This window comes from Perognathus longimembris, chromosome 8, assembly GCF_023159225.1.
Source record: "Perognathus longimembris pacificus isolate PPM17 chromosome 8, ASM2315922v1, whole genome shotgun sequence".
Classification (NCBI taxonomy): Eukaryota; Metazoa; Chordata; class Mammalia; order Rodentia; family Heteromyidae; genus Perognathus; species Perognathus longimembris.
This window is the reverse complement of record NC_063168.1, coordinates 57,577,791-57,597,507: the sequence shown is the minus strand read 5'-3', so window position 1 is coordinate 57,597,507 and position 19,717 is coordinate 57,577,791. Positions and strand designations below refer to the sequence as shown.

Below are 19,717 nucleotides of genomic sequence, written 5' to 3'. Positions count from 1 at the left end.
CATCGCTCATGGTATGTATTGAGTGGCCATTTGAAGGCAATCCACAAGCCTGCCTATGCCGGGTATATCATCCTTTCCCCCACCCCCACCCCAGGGTGGAGGGGCAGAGGGTCGATCTTTGGAAAACTCTCTAAGCATTGCCAATGAATGAACATTACTGATGAACCACAGATTTGGAATTGACTGTTAGCTTTTATTAGGATTTAGTTTTAGTTGTCATGATTTTTTTCTTCACAAACTGTGGGTAGAATATAACTTCCCTACCTCAGAGAGAATGGGGTGGGGGAATAAGGAGGTAAACAAGGAAAGCAGGTAGCAAAAAAAAAAACAAGTTCTATGTTTTTCAAGGCTACAGAGACCCACAGGACTCAGCCTCAGAGGGGCCTAGCCTAATTAATTAGGCACCACTCAATAGCCAAACTGCTCTCTGGAATAACATTAAAAGGAATCTAAATAAATAGATGAAACCAATAGTTATTAAAATTCTTTCTTCCCCAATCCCTGTACCTGTTCTGTTCTTGTCTGAAAAACTCTGTCTTCCTCCCCTCCCATATCTTTGAAGGTCTTGTGAATGTAGATCAACTTAGCCTCTAGGTCATACTCCTTCAACTGGGAAGGAGCTGATCTGTGATCATTTCTAGGATCCAGCATTAACAGAAGCTCTCCCTCCATGTATTCTCTTCCTACCTTCTTGTCTCTCTCTTTCCAGGACCAGCTTCAAGCCCAGGACTTTAGCAAATTTCAGCCACTGAAGAGCAAACTACTAGAGGTGGTAGATGACATGCTGGCTCATGACATCGCCCAACTCATGGTGCTGGTGCGCCAGGAGGAGACCCAGCGGCCAGTCCAGATGGTGAAGGGTGGAGCATTCGAGGGCACCTTGCACGGCCCTTTTGGGCATGGCTATGGAGAGGGGGCTGGTGAGGGCATCGACGACGCTGAATGGGTGGTAGCCCGGGACAAGCCCATGTATGACGAGATCTTCTACACCCTGTCCCCGGTGGATGGCAAGATCACAGGCGCTAATGCCAAGAAGGAGATGGTGCGCTCTAAACTGCCCAACAGTGTTCTGGGCAAGATCTGGAAGCTGGCCGACATCGACAAGGATGGTATGTTGGATGATGAAGAATTCGCCCTGGCCAACCACCTCATCAAGGTCAAGCTGGAGGGGCATGAACTGCCCAACGAGTTGCCCGCCCACCTCCTGCCTCCATCCAAGAGGAAAGTGGCTGAGTGACAGGGCTTGCAGACAGGCAGTGTTAGAGGAGGAGACTGGCATGGTCCACACACACACACACACACACACACACACACACACACACACACACACATTAACAGTTGCACGGTAGCTGAGGATGGATGGTGACCTCCATATTTCCAGGCTGTACTTAGTTTGGACAACTCTCTGAGTGCTCAGGATTGGTGGGACAACAGCAGTACCCCCAGATCCCAAGCTGTCAGCTCATGTCTTCCCATCCTGTTCTGTCTGTCTCCTACTCCCCAGAGACCTGAGGCCATTCACTGGCTGATAAGTGATCCACCCATTCCCCCAGTACCTCCACACCTGAGCTCGGAGCACATGGGCTTTTCATTTCATAGGCAATGTACTTTCTTTACTGTGCTTTTATTTTTCCCTCTTGGGCTTCCTAATAAGAAATCTACTCAGGGGCTGGTCAATATGAGGGAAGGGCAGCTATAGGGAGGAGGCATGAGCTGAGGAGCATCTTCCAGGGCACTGTGTCCCAGACCTGAGGAGCCATTGGCAGTGTTCTGTGTTCTTTCCAAACCTAAGGCTGTGTCTTCCTCAGTATGCCTGGCTTTGAACTCTGCCTGCATTTCGTTTTAAAGAATCCCAGAGGGGAAAGAGAAGAGAAAAACTTGACTGGAAAAAGCAAGGAAGCCACACTGTGGCCTTCTGGAAACTTGGTGATTTCCAGTCTATGCATTTTGTCAGGTTCATGTTCTTTCCTCCTGGGCTGTGATGTTTGGAGGGTTATACTTGACTCACATGTACCCAGCCCCTCCTGTCTGCCAGGAGCTGTATTAGGTACTTTACAGACATTAGCCTTCAAAAAAGCTCCAGGCTTTGCCCACCCATCTTCTAGCATATGAGGAACCTGAGATGCAGAAGAGTTGGGGTGGTCTTCCAAATGCACACAGAATGCACAAGAGAGCATTGGAAGCCAGGCCCTGGTACCTGCAGACTTCCTCCATACTGTGATGTGAGCCGGACCCCAGCATTGCTTCCCATTGATGAGCCACAGAGAACAAGCTGAGCACACAGGCCCCTTCTCAGAGCATGCAGGCGAAGGATAAGGAAGGGCCTACTAACATTTGGTGGGCCATCAGTTTGCCCATCTGTCACCTCTAAGAAGCAAACTGTGCCTTCTGGCTCTGCAGCTCATGTTGTCAACATCACAGGAGTCCAGTGTGCCAGCAGGAGAGTGGGCTAGCCTGCTGGGTGCTGTTTGTGCCAATCCCTTGTCAGCCTCCCACTCATTAGCTTGAACCAACCAAGCTCAAACACAGCAACTGGCTTTCATCAAATAGGACCTGTGATCATTCTCAGAAGACTAACTTGAGAGGTTTGGGTTCTTAGTCCCTCTAGGGTCTTGGGGACTCTGCTGTGTCCTCGGTGAAATCCCCATCATACTCAGTGCCCTATACCCTCCTTCGTGGCCTTTCCCCTGGCTTGCTTCGTGACCACTGATAGAGTGACTTTGTCTGCTATGCACCTACCATGATGGAAAACAAGACAAATATAACTTATTTTATATCTATGTTCAGATTATATAGAAAATATTCTATGTATCTATGATGTGCTTACTACTGCAGTGCGTTTGTCATTAGTATCCATGGTAATAAAGCACATTTATCCTTTGGTATACCCATTTGGTTACAGTGTTATCATTCCATGGGCTGGGCTCTTCCTTGGGAATGTCAGGTGATGGCTTTGGAAGGAAATGCTCACTGTGGTTATTCAAAGGCCAGCATTTACAGTGGTGCCTTGGCCCTAGGTTTCTTCCTTGTTTGGTGACCTGCCTAATCCAAACTAATGGGGTCTCCACTCCCAGCCCCTCTAGGGTGGAAACGGTCTCTAAACCTCTAGGTTTCCTTCTACAAATACATTTCTCTTTCATGTGAAATGAAGGAAGGCCAAGGTAAAAAGGTCATTACCTTTTCTCTGAACAAAGCCCCAAAGTGCCCACCTCAGCAGAAGTAACAATTTTCCTATAAAATAGGAAATAGCAGAGGAAGGTGAAGATGAGAAGTGGGATCAGAGGATTGCAGTTTAAGATGAACCCAGGCATGGGACTCCATCATAACCTATGTCTGGGTATAGTGGCATGTCCCTATCAACCAAGCTACAGTGGGAGGCACAAACACTGGGTGCCGTGGTACACACCTGTCATCCCAGCAACAAAGAGAAGCACAAATAGGACAATCACAGTCCAGGTATAAAGTAAGACCATATTGTGGCAGTAACCAACACAGAACAAGGGCTGGTGAAATGGCTCAAACAGTGGTAGAGTTCCTGTTCAGTAGGCACAAAGCTCATGAGTTCAAACACCAGTACTGACAAAAAGGAGGAGGAGGAATGTGAGTTCCTCTTCCCAGCTCTTCCTTGGACACACCACATAAATGATCTTAAACATTTCCCTTTCCCTCCCCCTCCATCTTTAAGACTCCAGGAAGGATCTGTGGCACAATGGGATTCCATGTTTATTCTGTTTCCCTCTCCCTGGAAAGAGAGGCTGATGGTTGAGACTCTAGTGAGATAGAGAAATATGGGTCCCCGCTAGAGCACTGCCCTCTAGCTCCAGCTGCCTTGACCTAGTGAGCCCTTCCTGGCTCTGAGAGCTGGGGAGATCTCAGCCTGGAAATGTGGAGCCGTGTCACAGCTGTCCCATAGACACGAACCTCATTCTGTTCCTCTTGTGCCCATGCTATCAACCTGGACCAGGAAATTGATTAATGAAGCAGAACTCTCCACACTACTAACTCAGGCAAGCCTGCCCTTTCACAGAGTTAAATTATAATCAAAGAACAGTAAGGTATATGGGTATGTGGCACTGCGTGGTCTAACAGGACATGGGCCTTTGTTTGCCACGTCGTGAGGGGTTACCTTGAGTCATCCCCTACCTGTTTGGTTTCCTCTGTTCCAAAAGCCTTCAACTATAAGTTAGCTCAGCAGAACTATCCTTAGTGTCAGTCAAATGACACTAAGTACACATAGAAAAGACTCTTAGGGAAAAAGCAGATATTCATTCCTTAAGTCACCCAAGAACATTTAATAAAAATCTACTTGTGTGCTATGGACAGTATTAGATGCATCAAATCAACCTCCTACAAGATCAGAGAGCTCAAATGCTAGTGGGAAGATGAGGTATTTACACAAAGATGGATAATACAAGGAAAGATGTGGCAAGAAAGGGCACAGGCAACACGGGCACTCATGAGAGTGACAAATGGCTTCAAACTAGAGGGATGATGAACAGAGGAAGCTAGAACTGAAACACAAGAATTTTCAAGGGACAACTTGTTGGACACAACTTCTTTCCTCCATCATTGAAGGAAGATAGGGGGAAAATTATACAAAACTAAATACAGCATTCCTAACCTACCAAGTCATGGCCAACCAAGAACCACTGATATATTTAAGGAAAAGAATGCTTAGAATTTTGCCTTTGGGAACTTTGCTAGTTTTTTACCGACCATTTTCAAGTGAAATTTTTTATCAGCATCTTCAAAGTTGAAAATTTCAGTGCCCAGAGAAAAAATAGAAATAGTGATAGAAGAATGTCAGCTATCCCAACAATGAGGGAGCAGGACCTACCCTTTGGTGGAGAGCTATGGTCCTCCTAACTAGGGCTGTTCATCAAGTTCTGGCTTTTCAGTCCTCTGCCACCCAGGGGGAATGTAGTACCTCTCCACATTTCAAGTTATATGGGCTGTGTGACTTGCTTTGACCAGTGAGACAGGATGTAAGCCAATGTTCCTTGTCTTATGGAAGCAAGAATGCCTCTTGCTCTGTTTTGGTTTTCCTGCCTCACCAGTAATGTCCATGGGAGCAAAAGTGAAGATGTGGCCTGGGTCAACTTGAGTTCTCTATCTCTCTAACAGAAACTGGTGGCATGAATATGATACAAGCTCTAGTCATTTTAATTTTAAGCCATTGATGGTCATGGGCTGTTAATTTCCAATCATAACCTGTACCATCATGAGCAGGAGACCTGGTAAGCAATTCCTTAGAACACAGGATACACCAAGACCCTGCCTCCTTAAGCATTAATGCCACCTGAAGCTGAAGGGATGGATGGTTCATGTAAGGTCTTCCAGTACCTGAGCCATATTCTGCCATGTCCCAGAACCTGACTCTTCATCATCACTTTTTGTGCTAGAGAAAATTACATTTACAGTGTCAAACACTGATAGGCTTTTTCTCACTCTGTAGGAATCTAGGCAGTAGGATATGAGCATTTGTCTGCCTACAACTAACTACCAAGGGACAGGTATATAGGTTGGAGTACATAAAACTACAATTCCCAAACATCCTTGCAGCCAGGTACAGGATGTGATTTGAGTTCTGGCCTATCAGACACACTTATAGGAGACTGTACATAGCACTAGAAATGACTATCTACCATTTGTGCTTGCCCAGGGGGACAGTATTGTTAAAATACACAGTGGGACCCTGGGTCCACAGAAAGGATTACTAGATTGTGGAGGGTTGGGGACTGGGTCAGGTAGAGGGGTTACACTGAAATGATGCTGGGTGGAAAAAGCATGTTTCTCTTTTCAGAAAGAGAAGATGATGCTGGGAAATTTCAAAGCAATAATCACTTTCTAAGAATCCACAAGAACAATGAGTATACTTAGGACCCTCAAGGGTATAAAATGAGAACATGTTAGAAGTAGCAATTCTATCTACATTCCTCATGTAGAGGGGCCCCAGACAGTATCACTGACACATCAGGGTGGCAGCCATGGCCTGGGGACAGCTTGTCACATAAGCACAAAAGTATACACAAAGGAGTAGGCACTGGGATAGCAGGTGACCTGAGTTACAGCATTGAGACAAATCATGTGGTGGCTCTGTGCCTTCATATATTCATTCCCTATAACTATGAGGGAAATTGAGGTCACTTTTGTGTTTTGGAGCTATTGTGAGAACACAGGAGATAACAGGTAGAGGAGCTCACCACTGACATCAACACTCTACACAGGTACATTTTTCTGTTGGAAGATGCTAGAAGAGGCAGGTGTCAGGCAAGAGGTGAGAATCCTGTCTACAGCAAAGAAGGAAAGACACAGAGGAAGAGGAGAGTCAGATAGGAGATGGGTGAGGAGGTCTGGAAAGAGCCATGCCTCAGGGTTAATATCTGAAAGGTGCTTATGATCATTAGATCTGTGGTCCTAGACTACTTAAGGCCCACTTTTGCCCAAGTAAATGGAGTTCCTGCCTGAGCTCACGGCCTCCTTGATCTATTGCTGACAGAAGCTTTTGAAAATCTGGATGACTCACTGGGGTGGGTTTGAGTAGTGGTTGATATGACATCCTGGCTCTAATGGAGACCACATAGGAATGAGAGAGGTGATGAAAGCTGATCCCCCAAAATAGTGAATATATGACCCCAAAGGGAAATATTTATCTTCATAAAAAGTGTCTGGCTCACACTGTTTCATGAGGACAAGTCTCCTTCTTCCCAACCAGTGGTTTTACCATAGCGTTTCCTAAACTTCAAGTGCTCACTGTGGAGAGGCAACCTTCATTGCCTCCTAATCCCATCATAGGTTGGGAGTGGGGTTTGCTTCACCACTGAAAGAACCACAAGCTTGTGAGTGTCACAATGACATGAGTGAAAATGGACTCCAGTCCGGGTGTCCTTCTCACAAGCTATTCCCTCTCCTTTTCTGTCTCCTCCTCCTTTCCTGCTCACCCCATCCCAGGAATGCATCACCCTTCCTCCCCTGACTGGGTTTCCTGTCTTTGGTAGCCCCCCCATGCATGTGTGCACACACGAGCGCACACACACACACACACAACTACTCCACTCACCACCCTCCACATTACTGCATACCCAGAGCAGAGTCTTACTATGGAGCATTAGCTGATTGGAAGAACAAAGAGACTAAATGTGCCACCATGGGTTCAGATGCTGCCACCCTGGCTCTGAGCACTCAGGTCTGAGCCTAACAGAAAGCCTGGTTAGCAAGGAGGAGAGGCTCCTGTCAATCTGGCAGAGAGGTTGAAAGATCCATGGTTGGACAGGCATCTGGTCACACCACTATGTGAGCAGCTACTTGTATGCAGAATTCCTACCTCATATGCTTGATAAATGCCTCCACAGATTTCCTGGCCATAGGGGGCAATTCTCCTCATCCCAGAAAAATCTGTAGTGAAGTGAAGAGATACAACTCACTGCAAGGAAACCAGTGGGCACTTCTTGCCCTGAGCTGAGTAACCATCTCAGTCTCAAAGCAGCAGCAGCTTGTCCTCTAGATACCCCAGGGTGTCCAGAACCACAGGAACCAAGGCCTGAGATAATGATGGCCCTGACCTCTTCAGCAATATTTCCTGGAACTTCTTGAGATGAAGAGAAAACAAGCAAACTTAACACAGAGCCGTAGCACTTGGCCAGATGTCATGTCTCGGCCATAGGGACAGGCTCAATGCCTTGCCTGTCATCCTGATCTGGCCATCCGTGCAAAAGAAGCCCTGCTGTACCCACCAAGGAAAACAGCAAGTCTTCAAGCCAGGCTTTTCCAAGACCCAAGGCAAATATTCCCCCAAGTGTGATGCTCCAATGCTGACCACCCACCCTTGCCTATAAAGCCCTTGGGCTCTGTGGGCGCTACCTGCTAGATGACACCTCGTACATTTTCATTTCCATACTTGTTGAGTTCTACCCATCCAAAAATGAAGTTCCTATGTGTTTCACTCAAAGCAATGGATAATATTTCGCCAGTGCTGCCAGCTACCAGACCTCAGCTTCACACTGTCTCTAGAAATTTCCCTCAGCTACAGAGATGTTTTCTCTGGTCCATGCTACACACTTTCCTGGGAGCCGCAGCATATAGGAGGCCTGGACTCCTTGCCTCAATATGGAAAGACCAGCCCAGCCTCAGAACTTCCCATGGAGTCAGCTGAGCCCTGTGACCATACTGAAGTCCAGTTGTCTCTCTGCTCAAGCTTATTTCCTGCTCAAGTTCCTGTGGGTAAAACTGTATCTCACAGTCTGCCCTTGCCAGGTGGTGACTCAACCTGCTCCGTGTGTCTGGCAAATAAGAACTGCTCAATAAATACTTGCTTGCATAATTGAGTAGTCAATTGCTCAGTAAGAATCCAATCTAAGGATGACCTCGTGAGGATAGTTAGCTGACCATGAAAATAGGTGCAGTGGCCTTAGCAGAAAATAAGTGCCACACATGGCATCAGATTCGGTGTGGCAGATTGCTATGAATTACTGGGAGAAGCCAGAGCTGTGAAACCTGCAGAAGGTGAATATGGCCCCAGAGTTGCAACGTGAGCAGCTCCAGTCAAAGGTTGTTATGAGTGAATGATGATATTTTCATCTCTCCTTAGAAAATCAAGTCCTTCCTGTTCTAGGACATGTTCAGATGAGAGAGAGACAGAAGTCAATAAGTAAAATAAAGCAGGCCTCCTTTCCTGGGGTGTAGCTCTAGCCCCCACTTATCCAAAAATAAAAGCTAAATAAAATAAAAAAAAACATAAGAGCAAAGGATATTTTCTTGGGAATAAAATGAATGATAATGCCATAATTAAGCAGCTGTATAAAATAACCGCATAGAGAGGTTGAGACTTTTTGATGTTTGAAACAAATCCCCACGATCATGATGAGATTTTTCTTAATGACGTCTCATAGGATTGAAAGATCACTAAGTGACAGAGAACTGGGCAGCAAAAGAAGCTCTTGTTGGTTTCAAAGTGCAAGTGACGGGGCTGGGGATATGGCCTAGTGGCAAGAGTGCCTGCCTCGGATACACGAGGCCCTAGGTTCAATTCCCCAGCACCACATATACAGAAAACGGCCAGAAGCGGCGCTGTGGCTCAAGTGGCAGAGTGCTAGCCTTGAGCGGGAAGAAGCCAGGGACAGTGCTCAGGCCCTGAGTCCAAGGCCCAGGCCTGGCCAAAAAAACAAACAAACAAAAAAAAAAAAAAAACAAAGTGCAAGTGACCACAGGTGGCTAGCAGCTGCCTGTATCACTGCTTGGGGAGAGTCTGAAACCCAGCTTGGCTTCCAAGATCAGGCTGACTCTCCTAGTTCTGAATAAGGGAGCTGTGGCATAGACATCTTAGAATAAAGTTTTGCCACTTTGTCCATAAAGAGAAATTACACTTAATGCCAAAACCATATTGTAAGTCAGCCATAGTTTATTATATGAATAATGGTGTGCTATCTCTAGTTATTAGCTGGGTGACCCATGCAACTCTTACGGTCTCAATCATTTTGCTATCTTTGGAAAGCTCAAAGAACAAGTCTTCTTCAGCTATTTTAAAAAAAATAGCAACCTGGGTGTAAATCTTGATTGATCTTTGTGATGAAGTCACAAGAGAGGTAAAGTAGATAGAAATATTTGCCTTGGGTCCTTCTAGAACATACCTTGGAAGGTCTGTTTCTGAATATGTCCTAGATTACAGAACCTTAATACCTTGGAAATTAGCACATCAACCCAGCCTCAGACACCCATCAATGTAGTTCCTCAGTCACCCACAGCCCACACCAACTTCTTGGGAGCTTCCAGCAGTGTCTATCTGATTAACAGAATACTTGACTTTGTGATGTGTGAATTGAGCTGCCCTTGAGAAGAATTAGAATCTAGAATGGTTGACCTTTGTCAAAGCCCACTGAATGCAATTCCAAGTGAGCCCTGGCGTAAACAATGAGTTTCTGGTGATAATGATGTGTCAGTGTAGGTTTATCAACAATAATACATGTCCTTGGACTGCCAGATGTGGATCGTGGAAGTTGTGGGAACATGAGGAGAAGGTTACATGGAAACTCTGCACTTTCCACTCAACTTTACTGTCTTAAACTGGGAAGGAAGGAAGGAAGGGAGGGAGGGAGGGAGGGAGGGAGGGAGGGAGGGAGGGAGGGAGGGAGGGAGGGAGGAAGGAAGGGAGGGAGGAAGGAAGGAAGGAAGGAAGGAAGGAAGGAAGGAAGGAAGGAAGGAAGGAAGGAAGGAAGGAAGGAAGGAAGGAAAAGAGAGTAAGAAAGAGAAAAAAGAAAGAGAGGATGGGGGAGAGACAGAAAGGGAGGGAGGGAGGGAGGGAACAAAGGGAGGGAGGAGGAGAATGAAGGGAATGCCCCGGGGTCAATGGAGATGGATCCTCTGGTGCCTTCTTCCCCAACTCATTTTGATATAATATCAACCTATAAATCACTGTCAGGTTGTCTGTGCTGGGAGTTGGGCTTGTGGCCTGATCATTTAATTATCTGCAATTTATTCACTTTTACAACTGTAACTTATGTGGGGTACACTGGGTTTCCTTGTCCACCAGTCTGCTCTGCACCCCAATTCAGTTCTTTTGCTGAGAGCCTGGCCAAGCCCCAAGATCATCACGTCCTCTCATCTCCTATTGCTGTTGATCTCATTCCATCCCTGCATGGGGGGGAAAAAAAAACCCAGGATAACTTATTGTTGAAAGAAAAGGAGATAAGTCACGAGAAGGAAAAGATACTTTTTTTTTTCTTTGCAGCTCAGGAAATGCAACTCCCTAGACAAGTTTTTTTTCTTTGAAAATGAACTCTTTATTTTTCTTCCAGTGCAAAAAATGAATTTCCTCCTAAACTAAATCTACCCTTCATGTGTTCCAAACCAGGGTCATTTTTCTCTAGATAAAAATGGCAGATTGGTTACCCTGTGTGCATTAATTAAATAAGGATAAAGGGTGAAATAACCCTTCCAGTGTCCTTCCTCTGACTTCCCACTGTAATGGTTCATACAGAGCTCTTTCAGCTATGGTCATTTCTGGCTTTAAGTCAACTCTTTTCTCTCCGAGTATAAGGAGCTCTGCAATGTGCTAAGGAGTTCAGCATCTGTGTGTGTGTGTGCGCGCGCGCGTGTGTGTGTGTGTATAACAGAGAGATATTGTGCATCTGTATGTATGCTTTCTGCATGTCTATATCTGTGTATACAGGGGTGTGTGCTTGTGTGCGTGTGTGTATATGTGTGGGATGCCCCCTTGTCCTCTTTCATTAGTAGTGTGAAAGTTTTGGGAAACACCAGAAAATAACTTTGAAAACACATCATCAGAATCTTTCCATCCTGCTACTAGTAAGCAACTCCAGCTCTCAAAGAAGGACATTGAAAAGTACCTCTAGTTCAGCAATTTGAAAAGTCAAGATTGTGTTTACATATTATTGAACCACCCTCTCTCAAAGTTCTCAAGCCCATTATCAGTACCTCTGCAACCTATCACCTGGGCAGGTGATTGTAGTCCAGATGAGCACGCATGTCTATGCTGAGCCTAGCACAGACGAGGTGTTCAGTAAGTAGCCCTTTCCTGCCCTTCTCTGCCTTCTTTGTGGTGTTCAGGTAAAGGCTGGGTTGAATCCTTCTTCCTCCTCAAGCACTCAATAAACTCACAGAGAAGACAGGTAGTCAACAAGCCCACTCTGGCTGTCTCCATTTCACACTCCTTCAGTCTACAAAGACCGCTCCCTTTGTGGTATTTAGTCACACTCACACATGACATACAACAAAGTTGCCAGAAAGGGTTCCAAGTGTTTTTATTTTGTCTAAAAGGCAAGTGTAAGGCAGCAGAAGGCCAGCTTGTGTTTCCCATTCCTGTTCTTTCTTCTCATCTGCCTGAATCTGTGACCTGCAGGTGTTTGGCGCTGCACAGGTGTCCACAGGCCCAGTGAAAGAAGTCACTGACTGAGAAAAAAAAAAGTTCACCAATTGGAAAAAAAAGAGAAAGAAGTCACTGAAGGTTCAGCAACTAGAAGCCACCAGCCTTGCAGGACTATATGATCACATGCCAGTGCTGGTGAGACTTGGCCTTGCACCTAGAAGAGGGGCCTCCAGCCTTCCCATTCCCAAGTTTCCACCTGTTTGTCCTCTGAAGTTGAGGCGGCAAGTGAAATTGGGCAGGAGTGTGCCTCTGGTCCACAGTCCACATTCAAGTTCCTTTCCCACCATGGGCTCCCAACACCAAGAGACTCCAGACACCCCATATAACTTCACCTTCTGTATCTATCACTTACCTGCAGACCATAGTGCACCACCTCCCCAAGGGCTGAAGCCTTCTATTTTGCTTTCTAGAAGCTCTTGTATCCACTGGGGCAAGGCAGAGGCAGCCAGCCAAAAATATTTACACCATGAAGTTGGCAAGGCCAAGTTGGAAGCATAAATCTTCCATGTAGTAATGACTAGACACCTGTAAAATAAAGGTGATATCATGGAATTTCTGTGACCATGAAGGTTATGAATAATGCTTAAAGTTTGTTAACAGCATAATGCATACTACGGGTAGGTTCCTTTTGTGCTTTCTATTTGAACCTGGCAATGATCCTCTAAGGCAAACATTGTGACTACACCCCTTATTTTACAGATGGAAAACTTGAAAAAAGGCTTGGGTGAGACAGGAGGAATAAAGTCACTTCCTCAAAGTTGCCATCTATTAAGTTGAAGATCTAGGGTCTTATTAGAGTTATGGTTCTATTGTATATTTTGCCTTTCAGTGTCTAATGAAGATGTTCTACGTTAGAGACACATTTCTTGCCTTTATATCCCACTTACAGCCTTTAAAACAAACACACATTCTTGGTGCTCATGATTCAGGCCTATAATCCTAACTACTCAGGAAGCTGAGTTTCTGAGGATCACAGTTCAAAGCCAGCCCAGGCAGGAAAGTTTGTGAGACTCCTCTCCAGGACCAGGAAACCAGAAGTGGAGCCATAGATCAAAGTGGTAGAGTGCTAGCCTTGAGCAAAAATTGTTCAGGGACAGTGCCCAGGCCCTGAGTTGATGCCCCATGACCAACACAAACACAGACACACACACAGACACAGACACACACACACACACACACACACACACACAATATGTAAGGAAAGATAGGAGAATTGTTTTTGCCAGTCTGGGGACTTGAACTAGGTATTGTCCCTAAGCTTCTTTTGCTCAAGGCTAGCACTCTACCACTTGAGCCACAGAGCCACTAACGGCGTTTTCTGTTTATGTGGTACTGAGGAATCAAGCCCAAGGTTTCATGCATGCTAGGCAAGAACTCTATCACTAAGCCACAGTCCCAGCCCCAATAGGAGGAATTTTTTTTTTAAAGAACAAAGAATTTTTTAAAGAACAAAGAAAAAAGTAATAGAATTATAATATGGAGAACATGACATTATTTACATATATAAAGTCAAAAGAACAAATTAGATTTTGACGTCTTTTCTAGACTTGTGATACAGAATGCTAAAAATACCTTATCTATTCAAGCCATTGACCTTGCTCGTGTACGAAATGACTTGTTATCTACCTGTTCACTAGTTGCTTATCATCATAAGCCTGCTATATTGCCTCTGCCCTTTAATTGCAATGGAAAAAAAAGAATGAATTTTTGATGAGTGAAATGACTTCTATCAGCTAGTAAGGATTTCCCCATATACACGTCAACAATACGTTCAAGGTCTTGACTAACTGGTCCTCACCTGTTCCCAATAAGCTCATGACTGTCCTAAGATGACTTATGGGAGAGGAATTTGCTGATCACTTACTAGGGATGGGTATGGTGCCAAGACAGATGTGGGGGAAGTACCTTCTCAGCCCAATGTGAGGCCAAGAACTCTTCTCCTAAATATCAGGTATTTCCAGAAGCTCTGAGAACTAGATTCTTGCTTAAGACACATCTTAATTCACTAGTGTTCCTTTGGGTGTGAATACGCCATACCCAGATATTGACGTCTTACAAACTTACTTAATATTGCAGTTGAATCTCAAAACTTGTATGCCCAAATAAGAGTGGGCAGCTTCAGAGTGAATACCTCCTAGACGCATCTCTGCCTAATAGGTGGCATTTGTCCATCTGACTCTGATGAGCCGGGAGGGCTGCCCCAAGTAAAGACTGTGAGAAGGAGGGCTTGCTCCTCAAACCTGAGACAGAGCACCAACAGCAGTAACAGCAGCAACTTCAGAGCCAAGAAAAGAAAATGTGATCCCAGAACTCCATGTGCTGTGATAAAACCATTACCAAATGCCCGGGCTGGAAAACGGTCATGGGGAAAGGGTCTGGAGTCATCTGGAAGGTGAGAGGACACAGTGAAACTATGACTTATCTATGTCCAGAAGTTTAGTGATCCAAGGATGAAAAACAATAGGGAAGGAAATCAAGGGAAGCAAAATTGTTAACAAGGAACCGGCAAGGACTTGATCACAGATTAAGAAGAAGTAAAAGACCTTCGGGATGACCTCTGTCCTTGTTTGTTCATAACTTAGAGGTTTCCTTGGACACAGGACTTTCAGTGCTAAAACCAGTGAAGTCCCAAGCCAACCCAAAGTTGGATCATCCTACAAAACACAAAGAGGACAGGGCAAGGATACAGCAAGATGATTGCTACATCCTGAAGGAGACAGAAAGGTTAACCTGGGAAAGGAAGACAGATATTTTTTACACATCAATTTTTATTACCCTGAGAAGTATCTTGGCACAAAAAGTACAGATTTATAAATTATAGAAGCATGCTGTCAGTTGCTCCCTAAGCTTGACCCAGGGCTAAAATCCTGGTCTCTCTCTATTCTTCCTTATCATGCTGATGGTCAGCTCACTCTTGCTATCTAGAGCCTTCTGGTCACTGACCTTCAAGCTGTGTATCCTCCAGCCCAAGGTCAAGCTATTACTCTGCTCATCCTCATCCCTGCCAAAAAAGAAAGAAAGAAAGAAAGAAAAATAAAATCCATGGGGCTGGGGATATAGCCTAGTGGCAAGAGTGCCTGCCTCGGATACACAAGGCCCTAGGTTCGATTCCCCAGCACCACATATACAGAAAACGGCCAGAAGCGGCGCTGTGGCTCAAGTGGCAGAGTGCTAGCCTTGAGCGGGAAGAAGCCAGGGACAGTGCTCAGGCCCTGAGTCCAAGGCCCAGGACTGGCCAATAAATAAATAAATAAATAAATAAATAAATAAATAAATAAAATCCTAAATCCAAGGCTTCTAGCTGAACCTGCTTTGGATCAGACTATTCTCTCCTGTGAGAAGAAAGTTCCATAAACCTAATCCTTTTATCTGGTAATGGGTGCATATAGCCATGGCTTCCAGCTCAGTTATGTCCTCCCATGGATCTTTACTAAAAACCTCAAGTCCACAGCAGTCCACAGTCCCTCAAGGAGGTGCACACCAGGCATTGATTATATAGCGTATGCACCAGCCTGTAGCATCCCCATCCTTCCCCTCCTTCCATCCAGCCACATCCCTGTGGAAGCCACATTCTCAGCCCCCTTTTATGCTTCCTCTCCCCCCATCCTCTTCCATCCTGGTCCTACTTCCTCTACCAGGGATGCTTCAGGACTCAAAGACTAAGGCACACAATTCCTTCTGAGGGCATCTCTTCTCCAACTGTAGAAATTCTCCAGAGTGCCAAACCGTGAACCAGGAAACAGACTTTCACTAGGCACTGACTATGCCAATGCCTTGATCTTAGATTTCTAGTCTCCAGAACTGTGAGAAATAAATCTGTTGTCTGCACACCACCCCACGGGCAGTATTTTGTTCTAGCAACTTGAACTGTCCAAGCCTGCTGCCAAATGTTAGCCTAAGAATGAAATCCAGAGGAATAAACAAACATTTGCAAATCCTCGTATGTATACGAGCAAGATAGGAATGCCAAAGGAATAAATGAGTTAAGACGGCATCATACTCAGGGATAGTGGTACATGCCTGTAATCCCAACACACAGGAGGTAGAAGCAGGAGGATCAAGAGTTTGAGACCAGGGGCTGGGAATATGGCCTAGTGGCAAGAGTGCTTGCCTCGTATACATGAGGCCCTGGGTTCGATTCCTCAGCACCACATATACAGAAAATGGACAGAAGTGGTGCTGTGGCTCAAGTGGCAGAGTGCTAGCCTTGAGCAAGAAGAAGCCAGGGACAGTGCTCAGGCCCTGAGTCCAAGGCCTAGGACTGGCCAAAAAAAAAAAAAAAAAAGAAAAGTTTGAGACCAGCCTGGGCTACAAAGCAAGGACCCTATCTCAAACCAAACAAACAGAGACATAGAAAACTACGTACTCAATGCCTAACATATGAAACTGTAACCTCTCTGTACATCACTTTGACACTAAATAAAAATAAATAAAGATTTAAAAATTTACATAAAAATTTTAAAAAATAAATAAAATCAAAGACAAACTTTAAAAAAAGAAAACTACATATCTAATATACTACTTATTGGATGAATGGAAAAAAATGAATGAAGAAGTGAATGAATGAATATGGGATTGCTTGGTTCAGTCAGACCTAAGCCAGTCAATAACTAAGCCAGTGATAAAAAAAAAAAAATAGGGTCAGAAGGCCCAGGTTTGGGATTTTTAAGCATTTTAAGCATGAACGTAGGCAAGGTGTTAGGACAACAGGTACAGATCGCCACAATGGAAGGTCTTGTCATGGGGAGCACTCCCACTGCTACTGAGAAACCTAAATCAGAGCCAGCTCCAACCAGCTGTCCTCGAGCCACACAATCAGAGTCATGCTGCTGGGGCCTGGGAATGTGGCTCAGTGGTAGAGTGCTTGCCTAGCGTGCATGAGCCCTGGGTTCAATTCCTCAGCACTACACACACAGAAACAGCTGGAATGTTGCTGTGGCTCAAGTGGTAGAATGCTAGCGTTGAGCAAAAAGAAGCTCAGGGAAAGTGCTCAGGCCATGAATTCAAGCCCCAGGACTGGCACAACAACAACAACAACAACAACAACAACAACAAAATCCTCCAGAGTGATTCTGCTATGCAGGCCTTCGCTCTACCTCCCATCCGCGTGGGGGTCCTGGGCATCTCTGCCTCTTCCATGTGTGGTCCTCTGCAGCTCTCAACGCAGCCCCTGGCCAGTGAGGATTAACTGTGGGAGCAGAGGCCACGGGTAGCCTTGGCAGCGAGATGTCCTGCCCCCTCCCCATTCCCAAGGAAGACATGGGCTCGTGGACTTGTTGGACAACCCTCAAGGGGTATTCTGGTTTAATAAGGGAGGGGATAACAGTCTTCTTCTTTTTTTTTTTTTTTGCCAGTCCTGGCACTTGGACTCAGGGCCTGAACACTGTCCTTGGCTTCTTTTTGCTCAAGGCTAGCACTCTACCACTTGAGCCACAGCGCCACTTCTGGTCATTTCCTATATATGTGGTGCTGGGGAATTGAACCCAGGGCTTGATGTATATGAGGCAAGCACTCTTGCCACTAGGCCATATTCCCAGCCCGGGGATAACAGTCTTATACCAGCAGAGGCACGAAGGAGAGGGGCTAACTGGGTATTAACGATTGGCTAATGGATTATCAATCATGGTGATATCACAGAACTTTCTCTATGGGCGGAGACCACAGCCCCCCAAGGACCAGGCCTCTGGGGTCTCCAGCCGCCATGGTGGCACACGTGCCTGCCCCCAGGGGCGGGGGCTTCTCTTCCGGTTGAAGTTGGAAGGAGGGAGGGACGGGCTAACTGGGCCATCCCCTCTTAAAAGCACAGCCATCCCGGACACTGCTAGAAGAAGCCATAGGAGCCACCTTTGTCTGAAGACTCAACCTCAGCTGTAAACAGAAAGCCAACAGCTGTGAGCCAGTCCAGAGGGCTGGACTTGGGTTGAACTGGAGATCACATTCCCTTTCAGATAAAGACATTTAAAAGTCAGTTAACAACAAATTCTTTTGCTAGCCTAACAAAATACAGATGAAGAAACTGGATCAGAGGGGAAGGGACTGCATGTTAGTGCAGCCCTATTACTGGATTCTACATCTTCCAACTCCTAAGAAGCACGTCTCCTCAGGAGGATGGGAAAGAGAGGAAGGTATGTGAACAAGGAAGATTCAAACCCAGATCCTCAGCTCAGTATGGGCTACATCTTTCATTCAAACAATATTTCTCAACCAGGCACTGGTGGCTCATATCTGTATCCTAGCTATTTAGGAGGCTAAGATCTGAGGACTATGGTTCAAAACTACACCAGGCAGGAAAGTCTATAAGATTCTCTTCTCAAATTAGCCACCAAAAAAAAAACAAAACAAAACAAAGTGGAACAGTGGCTCAAGTGGTAGAGCCACTGTTCCACTTTGTTTTTGTTTGTTTAACCTTAAGCTAAAAAACTCAGGGACAATGCTGAGTCCTAGGGCTGGCACAAATACAACAGCACAAACAACACACACACACACACACACACACACACACACACACACACACACACACACACATACCCCTCAAGTAGCTATTGTAGCCCAGACAGTCACCAAGTCCAGAGGACATAGCAAAGAGCAAACCCATGTAACCATGGCCCTCAGATCACATTGTCTACTGGAAATGTACTTCTTCTGGTTTTACCCTTCACTGCCCAGGTGACTCTGAGCAGTTTACATAAGCCCAATCAGCTTCAGTTTCCACATTTGTGACATGGGAAAAATAATACCAGTAATGACAGAAATAGTGAGATACAAATATAGTCCTAGTCTAAGGAAGACATATATCCTTCATGAGATTAATCTCTCCCTTAAGTCTTATTTTCTACAATTTTACATCAAATAATACATACTAAAGAATAAAGCTTTTCAAATCTGAGATGGAACATCTTTATTTCACCTTAATTTGGTATTTCCCATGACACAGGACACAAAACAGGCCCATAACTTATGGTGGAGACAATGAATATGTTATCAACAGAAATGTACATTCCTAGATAATGCAGCTCCTGCTTCACAATGCTGATATCCCACCCTTTTCTACACCAGTGGATTGAGGAAGGACTGGCGCCATCTTGGACTATAAATCACTTCCAAACAGTTCCTGCAAGGCACAACCCCCTCCCCCCACACCCCACACACAGCAGGGGCAGGACCTGCCACGCAGCTGAAGAATTTCCTGCCCAAATGGATAAGAATTTCCTGTTTTGCTTTTCATTATTACTTTAAATAATCATATTCAGAGTCTTGAAGGAGAATTGCAAGCAGCAGGGGCTGAGAGGGCATGTCAACATCTTTTCTAGATTAATTTTGAATGATAGATGCAGCTTTAGAAATGGTCAAAATGCGCACAGTCACAAATGGAGACTTGTGTCCTAGCCAGAGGAATGTTTCAATGTCAGTGCAAGCTACAGGCTCTGAGGACCTGGAGGCTGGAGATCTCCATCTTTTCCCAAATGGAAACAGATGTTCCTTCAACCACCCGTGGAGGATACTAGTGGGGTAAGCTCCTCACTAGTTCTAGGCTCGTCATCACCACTTCTTGTCTCTGAGAAGCACTAAGTCTCAGATGCAGAGCAGATGCTTCTTAGAGAGATGGATTACGGTCCTCCACTACCTCCCTGATTTGGCACTAGATATTGCCGGTGCATTTGGCTATGTGTGCTGGTTGAACAGATTGCCCTAACTCTCCCCCAGCCAGCTTCTCACAGTGGGATTCAGAATGGAGCTGCCACATCACATTGGACCACAAGAAGGACCAAGCGACCCTCTTTCCTTCCCAAGAAGGTACCTGAATTACATATCTGTCAAGGTATTTCTAACCTGATA

At 45.4% G+C, this 19,717-nt stretch overlaps 1 protein-coding gene and 1 long non-coding RNA gene across 2 annotated transcripts in view; one reads left to right on the top strand and one right to left on the bottom strand.

Moving 5' to 3' along the window:
* Ehd3 (EH domain containing 3) overlaps positions 1-1,716 on the top strand; it is a 29,634-nt gene extending 27,918 nt beyond the window's left edge. Inside the window, exon 6 of the mRNA XM_048353184.1 lies at positions 710-1,716. Within this exon, the coding sequence (XP_048209141.1) occupies positions 710-1,237 (528 nt within the window). The 3' untranslated portion in view covers positions 1,238-1,716. The remainder of the gene's footprint in view (positions 1-709) is intronic.
* Positions 1,634-1,888, bottom strand: LOC125356589. Its single transcript, XR_007211933.1, has 2 exons — positions 1,749-1,888; positions 1,634-1,713 (listed from the first exon to the last, which is right to left on the bottom strand). It is a non-coding gene; the product is annotated as an uncharacterized LOC125356589 (long non-coding RNA).
* Positions 1,889-19,717: the final 17,829 nt, after the last annotated feature.